This window comes from Tupaia chinensis, unplaced genomic scaffold (assembly GCF_000334495.1).
Source record: "Tupaia chinensis unplaced genomic scaffold, TupChi_1.0 Scaffold148234_1, whole genome shotgun sequence".
Classification (NCBI taxonomy): Eukaryota; Metazoa; Chordata; class Mammalia; order Scandentia; family Tupaiidae; genus Tupaia; species Tupaia belangeri.
In genome coordinates, this window is record NW_006208084.1 from 5524939 (window position 1) to 5535119 (window position 10181).

Sequence of the window (10181 nt, forward strand, 5' to 3'; positions counted from 1 at the left end):
ATGCCGACAATTCCCATAGCAGGCTCCTGTAAAAATGCCGCACAATGAGAAGAGGTCCAGGCATCAGGGTCAGCTGACCTCTTCCAAAAAGGCTGGGAATCTGGTGAGCTCTCAGGGCTCAGAGTAGAGGGGCTTAGGGGAGATGGCCTGTTGCCCCTTATGACAATGGAAACGCGGCTGCTGAGGATAAGAAAAGAAGCTTTGAATGGCCAAGGCCAAGATGAGATAGAAATCTCTGAAGCTTAACAGGACCAAGTCGGGCAGCATGGGATCATGGGCCTCTGGGCTTTGATTCTATGAATGGGAGACTTCTGTGCTCTTGCATTAATCAGTTCACTTATTTATTCATTTATCCATTTGTGTGTGTGTATATATGGGTGTGCATGCATATCTCCATATATATCAGCATACACTCATCCATTCCTGCATTTATTCACTGAACAATTAAAGAACTACCATGGGCAATATTTATTCAGTCAGAAGTACTTATTAAGTTCTTACTGTGTACTTAGCTCTCTGGTGGGGATTTAGTAGTGAGCTGGAAGACCAAGTCTCTACCCTCTTGAAATTCAGAATCCAGCAGTTGTTAAATCAAAAGTGATAATGAGCCCTGAGAAGGATGCAAGGATAAGGGAAGAGGATATGGTACCCACCCTAATGGCCTTAGGATCCAGTTGGGGACACAAGTACTAAACAAATACAGACAGACTACACCTGTCTGATGGTGAAGAAAATCCACCCAGGGCGAGGATGGAAAAAAGAGGTGGGGGTGAAAGGAGGCCTCTGCATGTAAGGCCTCACGTCCCTCACGTCCCCCAAGCTTTCTCTGGCTCAGGAAACCTTGGCACACATGGTTCCTTCTGTCTGGAATGGTCTTCCCATTACTCTTTGTGTACTCCTCCTTTGGGGCTCTGCTTGAATGCCTCTTCTTCCAGGAAGCCTTCTCTGATCTCCATCCCTTGGCACAGCTTCATGACCCTGTGTAATGTGTTATGGAAGTGCTGAGTAGGGTTTGTCCAGCTGGATGGGCCAGAAAGCCTTCATGGAGGAAGTGGTAATTAAAGTGGATTTTGAAGGATGGGTAGGAATTTGAAGGAAATGAATGTGATGATAATTTTCAAGGGGAAGGAACAATCATGATAACAAGTCACGTAGATTAGAAAAGAGAAGTCACATTTTTTTTTTTTTTGGAGAGGTTTTCACTATAGGGCGTGTGCGCACGCCAGACAGACAGAAAGAGACATAGAGACAGAAAGCGAGAAATCACCCCCCAGGGGGATGGTCACGCCGCAATCCCTTCTCCTCCATTCTCCTCTCGGGATCTTGGGCACGCACTTCCACGCACCCGGTGTGAGTTTTAAGCCACCTGGTCCAGGACGCGAACCGCGGTCGACTATGTGGGAGTCCAGCGACATAGCCATTACGCTAACTGCTGGTTCCCAGAAGAAGCATTTTTTGAGCTCATGCTATGGGTCAGAGCCCAGGCCAGACTTCCCACACTCCTCACTTCAGTTGGTCTATTGAATGTCTCTACCAGGGTGCGTCTGATGACCCCAATTTTACAGATGAGCAGTTTCTCACAGCTACTATATCAATTTGACTTTAGAGTCAAATTAGCTATAAACCCAGTGATTTGATACCAAAGACCAGACACCTGATAAATTCTACCCTCTGCTGCTCCCACCTCCTTTTCCCTAAATTACGTTTGGGTTCCCGCATTACGTGCCTTACCCTGCTTGCAGACAGGCTGTCCCTGGGACAGGCCTTCCAAGGGCAGCCATGTTGGGTGGCCAGGGCTGTGTGTGCAGTGAGCCGCACCGGCTGTGCATCAGCTTCCCTGGGGGGGCCTCTCTTGGACACGGCTCAGTTAAGAGCTTCCCATATTGCTTCTGGTTGGCAATTTCCTGTCTCTCAGAGACTCGTGAGCTTAGATCTTAAGATGAAAGCCAGCCCCACTCTCTTCTGCCCCTTGTTCCACTCCCTACCTTCGCTTCCAGATAACTCAGGAGTGAGGCTGTCAGGGGCGAAGCAGCAGCAATTAGCTCCAGGGCCGGAAAGGAGTTATGGAGTGTGTCTTCCCTGATGGAATTGCTGTCTTCCCGGGGTTACGCAGAGAGCCTGTTCCCCTGTCTGCCCTCAGAGCAGTAACTCCCCTTCGGGTAGAGCTTTGCAGCCCAGAGAGCTCTCCACTGACACCTCAGACCAGCCACGTTACCACCCAGTGCCTCAGTTTCCTCAGCTGTAGAAGAGGGAGAGTAACGGAAGCCTCCTCATAGGGTCTCAGGAGAATTCGCTACCTTAGTTTATGCAGTGCTCTCAGAACAATGCCTGCACATAGCAATTCTGCTGTTGCTTTTATTATCTCATTTCATCTGACTTTGATTATCACAACGCTGTGTGGTTGGTGCTGTTGCCATTTCATTTTCAGTAAAGGAAATGGAGACTCAGAGAGGTTAAGGTAGTAATAACTAACATTTATTGAAGGCCTATGTGTGCTAGGCATGGTGCAAACATTTTCCATATATAATTTCATTTGGTTTTATACCATCCAGGCAAGTTACAGGATTATCATCAACTCCATTTTACGTAGGAACACATTCAGGCTCAGAATGGCTAATGTGCAAGTGAATTCTCTGGAGGTTCTTGTTATAGGCAGAGTCTGATTCTGTAGGCCTGGGGTGGGGTCTGAGAATCTCCGATGCTGCAGGTCCCTGGGCCAGATGAATGGGAGGGACTCACTCAGTGCCTTGGGGTGGATCCTGGGAAGAGGGTCTAAAGACATTCGAACTCAAGTCCTCAACTCCTAAGCTTCTTATTTTTCCCATCATCTGATGTGGCCTCTCATTCTGGCCATGCCTGTCTGGTAAGTGGGTGAGAGTAACTTCCAGGCGCCTTCATGGGCAGCACTCAGTGCTTCCAGTTCTAGGTTTGCCTTGCCTAACAGTTGTCAACCATCAACATTCTCACCAGGGCTGTAATTTATAGTCTGCTGGGCCCAGAATTATTCCAGGGGCTTTACATGTGTATTCCCCAATCCTCTCAGCCTCTTTGGCATGTAGGTTTCACTGTGAATCTTATTTTGCAGATGAGGAAGTTGAGGAACTTGGCAGGTCCTGCTAGTAACGCAGTAACCACCAGGCCAAGGTTAGCCACAGGTTCTCCAGGCCCCGAAACCTGCAATGTGTAGAGTATACCCCACTTCCTCTTAGACACAGCACGTGACAGTCAGGCCATTGCTAATTCTTGTCCTAGTCATCAGTATCCTTTCCTGGTGGTTACGATCAACAAGCTGACACTTTCTTTTTCGTCGGGTGAGCTCCTTTACAGAGATCTAAGGTTCATCATTTTTTTAAATGGTGATAAGATATACATAGCATAGATTCATATTATTGTACATCCATCACCACCATCCATTTCCAGAATGTTTTCATCCTCCCAACTGAAATTGTGTACTCATTAAACGATAACGAGCCCCCTCCCTGCAGCCTCTGCCAACCACCATTCTGTTTTCTGTCTCTATGAATTTGACTGCTCCAGGGACCTCGAATAAATGCGCTCATACAATGTTTGTTCTTCTGTGTCTGGTTTATGTCACATAGCATAATGTCTTCAAGGTTCATCCGTGGTATAGTGAGGTTAATCCTTTTGAAATGTGAGTAATCACTTCCGAATTTATCTTGCTCACTCAGATTTTCATTTAGCAAGGCACGCCTCTAGAAAAACTCGATAACATAAAACTCCAAAAATTAAGGACCCGAGTCTTTCTTGGTTTCCTGAATTCCTTTTCAGAGTCAAGGCTGAATTGAACAGCACAGTGCAGAAGTGTCATACCCGACTCCCCACCCCCAGCAAAAAATCCCAGCTGGGTACCTTCCTCCAAAGCTCAGCAGAGTGTTGGCAAAATTCTGTTTTAAAAGCACAGTCTGATTGTCCCTTGATGGAAAGTCACTGTTGATAGCCACCTGATGTTCTGTTACAGAGAAATTAAACTTCTCGGGAAAGACCTGCAAGCTCTCCTGCTTTTTGCTAGAGGTGACCTTCAGCAAAACTTTATGTCCTTGAAACTTCAGTTACTTCACTTACAGGGCAAGGGGACAGGAATAGTGTCTCTTAGGGCTCTTTCAGATCAAAATTATTTTTTTGTTTTATTATGTTTAAAACCAATATTTTCTAAATTTCATTTTTTCTTTTTTTTTTATGATTTTTTGGGCCTTTTCCTAATACCCTCTTTGCTGTTTCATTTAGTTCAAGTCACTCTCTAAAGTGATATTTGTTTTGAAAAGAAGCCCTAAATAATAGCCTTAAATGGAAAAAATCAGTGTCAGTTGCCATGAATAGAAGATAAGCTCAAAAATAAATGTAATTGAAGCTAAATAGTGTATTGGTGTTATTAAATTCCAGCTTGATATTGGTCTCTGCTGTAGGCTCTGAGCCCAAGGCCTGCTCCCTCTCATAAATGAGATGTTAAAGACACTCCCATGCCCAACTGAGACCATCTCCTTAATTTAACTTGAAAGACTAAAAGAGAATCCAGAAAGGAATGAATTTTTCATTTTGTGATTCAAAGTTATATAATTCTGTGACTATTTGGCACCTAACACTCTGTTCCTTCACCAGCTCTTGGTATTGGGCTAAACTATTTCAAATATCATGGAGTGAATTAACTATCTATCTGGATTTAAAGGAGAGAAAAAAACGTCTTTTGAGCCCCGTCTCTGTCCATTCTGTGTCAGCATTTTACATATTTTTCTTCTTTTTTTCTTTTGTTCATTCATTCACTTTGTTTTTAGTTTGCTATAGGGTGCATGCATTTGCCCAAGAGAGACAGGGAGAGAGAGGCAAAGTGAGAAATCACCCCCCCCCAGGGGGATGACCATGCAGCAGTCCCTTCTCCTTCATTCTCCTCTTTGGGTTTTGGGCACGCACACACAACATGTCTGGCGTGATTTTCAAGCCTCTGGGTCTGGCACTTGAACCATGAAGCTGGTCATGTAGGATCCGGTCACCTTAACCTCCATGCCACTTTTATGTCACATAATTTTCATGACAGAGTTAGAGACTCCTCCTACCCCCATTTCATGGTTGAGAAAACTGAGATTTCTGAGCGGGTTCATAACCAGTAGCTATTTCCTCTCTTATCCTTAGTTGGTATAAGAGCCATATGGCATTAAGTCTTAGAGCTGAAGACCAAGTTTGAATGGCTCCAGGTTTGACATCTATATGTGTGTGCACGCACGTGCGTGTGTGTTGATTAATATTGCTTTTCCGCTGAAGTGCCAAGAACATGGGCTAATCTCGATTTCTATTAATCTTGTGTCAGCGGCAATGACAGTTTTACTGGGAGAGGCTGATAAACATCAGTCTGTAAGGATGGAAGAGGGCCATAACATAGACACGCCTTTCCAGAAAGCCAGCAAAGCAGCGTGTGAACGTGGGCGCGCAGTGGATGCCTTTCTCACACACACGCATTAGGGAGCTCGTACGGAGCCCCAGGTGCTGCAGACACTGCCGGTGGGAAGGGGATATATTTTTCTGAGCCTTGTCAGTTCTTAGCGGCAGCCAGAGGAAGAGCAAAGTCTGGGGACTTCTTGGGATGTCCCTGGGCTGCAGTCATTCTGTTCCTCTTCTGATTGACAGGGCACACTTCATAAAGCTTCCAACCAGCTTCCTGCCAGTGAGTCAGGGGCCTCGATAAGAAAGTGGAATTCAGGGCAATTAAGTGCAATCTGAGCCCCGAGAATGCGTTTTCTGAGAGCGCTTGTACACCAGCTGCTTTCAATGACATTCCATTCATTCAGGGACGACTTTTACAGAATAGGCTCATTCTAGGGGCTGCATTCAAACCAGAGCTTCAGTGGGCTGCTCTCTGGCATGTGAATCATCCCGCCTGTTTATAAGCCTCAAATGGAAATCATCATGGGGGATGGCAGGAACACACAGGGCTCAGCTTGTAAGGTTTAGGCTGGAGGGAAATATGCAGATTACCGAGGCGCAGGGCGGTGCAGCGGTCTGAAGCATGACAGACACAGGGTTTACATTGCTCCTTGCTAGTTATGTCTTCTTAGATGAATAAACTCATCTTCCTGAGTCTCAACTTCTTGTCTGTTAAATGGAATTAAAAAAAAAAAGATAAAGTAATCCATAAGAAAATGGATGATTCTATTATTATGTTCTCTTTATTTTTATTTAAAAAAAATTTTTTTGTTTTAGGTTTTTGTCATAGAGTGTGTGCGCTTGCTGGAGAGAGACAGAGAAGGAATGTGAGCAATCACTCCCCGGGTGGATGGCCACGCTGCAACCCCTTCTCCTCCATTCTCAGGATTTTAGGCATGCACATACATGTGCCCAGCATGATTTTTCAGGCCACTGGCTCCAGAACTTGAACCATAGTTGACCTTGTGGGAGTCCAATGCTTCAACCACCACATCACCTCCTGGCCCCATTTTAATTATTTTTTGGGGGTACAGTTTATGAACAGTCACATTTGACAATGTGTAAATGGCATTTTTGATAGGATTAGATTAGCCAATGTAAAGCACTTAGCATAATGCCTGATAACTGGAAGTTCAATCAGTGATAATAAGTTTATTTTTATTTTACATTATCTATTATCTTGTGATTTTCAAAATATAATGCCTTTTCTAGTGATGAGTGTTTCTTGGGTGGGGGCAGGTGCAAAGAGATGGAAGCTATTGGACTGTTGGAAAAATTTTTCTGTTTTTCTATGAAAACGTGTCATGACTTTTCCAACCACCCAATATAAAGGGGAAGGTGTAGGACCTGCCTATGGCCTTGGGGGTTCAGAGTCTGACAGGAAAAGCAAATGCACACATGTATGTCTATGTATGCAGATAGCTGTGTATATACATATATGTGTAAAAGTATTGCCGTAAAAGATAATAAAATACTTTAAGAAACCAAAGAACCCATGCTCAGTGGTACCCATCTGTCATCCCAACTAGTCAGGAAGCAGGGGTAGGAGGGCTGTGAGTTCAAGACCAGCCCCAGGAAACATAATAAGACCTTGTCTCTAAATAAATAAATACAAATAATGAAACCAAAGGAGAAGAGAATAATTTCAAGGAGTGGGCAATACAGCGAAGCAAGTTTAGGTAAAACATTTACCTGAAATTTCTAGGTTATGAAGCACTTTTGCATTTATGGTTTCATCTTGATTTTTTCCCCTTATTATTATTATTTTTTTCTTTTTAAGGGTTTTTGCCATAGGGCACATGTACTTACTAGAGAGAGACCAAGAGAGATAGTGGGAAGGAAAGTGAGAAATCACCCTCCAGTTGGGATGGCCACACCACAATTTCTTCTCCTCCATTTTTCTCCTGGGATTTTGGCCACACACGTACTTGTGCTTGGCATGATTTTCAAACTGCTTGGTCCGGTACTTGAATTGCCATCAGCCATGTAGGAGTCCAGTACCTTAACCACACTACCTAATGGCCCATCCTTATTATTCTTAAAATAATCCTATGAGCTAGAACAGGGTAGGAACCATGGGTTCCTATTTTCTGGTGGGCAAATTGAGGCTGTTAAGTGACCTGCTTAATGTCACACAGATGGCTAGTGGCAGAGTTTGGGCTCAAAACCCAGGGCTCTGGGTCCAATTAATCTTGGGTCATAAGGCAAGCCAAATGCAGTTCTAATCAGAGTGCGGGAGGATAAAAAGCTCGTGGTGTCAACTGCATGGGTCAGGGTTTTCCACTGTGTGATATGCACGCCTCTGTGGATATGATTTTTGGGTAGGCCACGGAGGGACAGGTTTTGAATGAATAGTGATATACTTTAACATTGAGTGGATGTTATTTTTCAGGGCAAGTCTAAATCCAGGTTAAGATAGAGAGTCATTGAAAGAGTCATTTAAATACACAATGTGAGGAAGTCTTCGAAAAGTTTAGGAAAATGCGTTTTATGAAAAAAACCATGCATGGATTTCAAAATTGTTTTGCATCCAAATAAACTTGTACTTTTATTCCATTTGTCATGAACTGTTTGATGTCCCCTCACAGTACATGTAGTGTGCAGAGATGGCAGAACCTGTGGTGGGTGGTAAGGACTGCAGCTGGGAAACACTGGCCTGGCTGTGTTGAATGATCTTGTTAGCGAGGCCCAGGACTGGAGAGAGAGCGGTGGCCCCCGGCAGACCCACCCAGGTGCCCCTTGTCCGCTCTGTGTGCTGTGTGGTGTGAATTGATCCAACGCAGATGCTGTCTGGAATGCTAACAAGTCTCTCCGGGTCTTGCCTCTCTTTGTAGATTGCTGACTTCGGGCTTTCCAACCTGTACCAGAAGGACAAGTTCTTGCAAACGTTTTGCGGGAGCCCACTCTATGCATCTCCTGAAATTGTCAATGGGAGGCCTTACCGAGGGCCAGAGGTGAGTCCGTGGCCTCGTGTGTATGTGTCTGAGCCGGGCTGTGGGAGCGTTGGGGGAGAAGAGGAAGGCAAGATGAGAACTGGCTTCAGAAAATTCTGAAAAAACAAAATGCCAGAAAGTCAAGCAAAGAAAACTTTTCCCCATATGATTGTAAATGCAGTAATATATATGCCTAGGAAGGAATTTGGAAAAGCCTAAAAGAGAAAATAGAGTTACCTGCAATCTACGTATGGGGGGTAGCCATTTAATATTTTTGTGACTTTTGTATTAGATTGCTTCCAATGTAGATCTCTGCATCTCAGAAATAATTGAGATCAAGGTAACAAAAACCAAGATATACATGTGTGTGCCTTTTATTAATAAAAATTATATTGTGACATTTCCCCCAATTCACTATTATTAAAAATGATTTTTATCGATAACATAATATTTTACTGTTTTATTATTTTTTAAGAGAGATTTTTGCTGTAGGGCATGTGCACTTTGTCAGAGAGACAGAGACAAATGGAGAAACAGAAAATGAGAAAGGGGGATGGCCACACTGCAATCTCTTCTCCATTCTCTTGGGATCTTGGGCATGCATGCACACGTGCTGGTGTGAGTTTTCAGTCACTGGGTCTGGGACTCGAACTGTGGTCAGCCATATGGGAGTCCAGTGACATAACCATTGTGCCCTCTACTGGTCCCAACATAATGTGTTACAGTATGAGTACATCCTCATTTAGTTAATAATGTCTCTGGATTTGGATAGTAGGTATTTCCTATTATATCAGAACAGACAAAACAAAAAAAAGCAGATAAACAAACAAACAAAAAAACACCCTGACCCTGTAGTATCTTTTTGACGGCATGTATATTTGACTGAAGGAAATACATTTTAATGACATCTTCTAGTTCATGAGAAATGCGTTTATCTGTATTCCTCAAGCTTTCAGGGCCACTGTAAGATATGTGCATGTAGAAATGTTCTTTTGAACATGAATGAGTTATGAGTGTTCTCTTTTAAAAAGATGGTTTCTTTGCAAAGAGATTCATCCACTCCATCTTCTTTAAATGGCAGCTGCTCCAAGTGTTGAACTATTTTCTTGCAAATGTTTATCTGTTTGAAAGTGTTTGGTGGCAGGGCTGGAGGATGAAGAGAAAGATGCCAGGAATCTCTACCCACTACAGTGAAGAGAGAATTTTAAAAATAAGAATGAGGAGTGGGGAATAGGCGTGAATTTACAAAATAGTAAAAAGTTGACACTGTAAGTTTATCCTAGATAATGAACGTGTCTTATAATAAACCCGTCTTTGATCTTCGATGATCTGTTACTGAGGTTACAAGCTGGCAGCCTGTGATCTGACCAGCAGACAGGCTTTATTTGGTCACGTTAGCCTTTATAAAAAAAAAAAATTGGACAAACATTTAATAATTGGGAGATGTCACATTAAAGTCTGTTTTCTGAGTTCTCTTGAAAAACCAAAGGATCTAGCAGTGCCAGCCAGGCCTCTGTTGGTCCATGGCAGCAGTTAGCCAAGGAAAGGTCGCCTGCCTACGATAGATGGCTGGACTCTACAGTTGGTCTCTATCCCTGACACTCTGTGTTGAACCCCAAATTCTTTCTTTGGTTGTTTTTGTTTGGTGTCTGCTTGGCTCTTAAAAGCATTTCCATTTGTAAGTCCTGGTCCATTTGAAGAAGGTGCAGACAGGATTAATTCCTGGATTAGAATAAGGAATATGAGCTGCATCCTAGTCTTACTTCATCCCTAGGGCAAGGCCTCTGAAGAAGCTGTTGAGCTGTTGTATGCCTC

The 10181-nt window shown here is 43.6% G+C and overlaps 1 protein-coding gene across 1 annotated transcript in view; it reads left to right on the forward strand.

The window, feature by feature from the left end:
- Positions 1 to 10181, forward strand: part of NUAK1 (NUAK family kinase 1) — a gene marked incomplete at its 5' end in the record, with an annotated part of 82572 nt that overhangs the window by 64925 nt on the left and 7466 nt on the right. Inside the window, 1 exon segment of the mRNA XM_006170363.3 lies at positions 8268 to 8387. Coding sequence (XP_006170425.2) covers positions 8268 to 8387 — 120 coding nt within the window.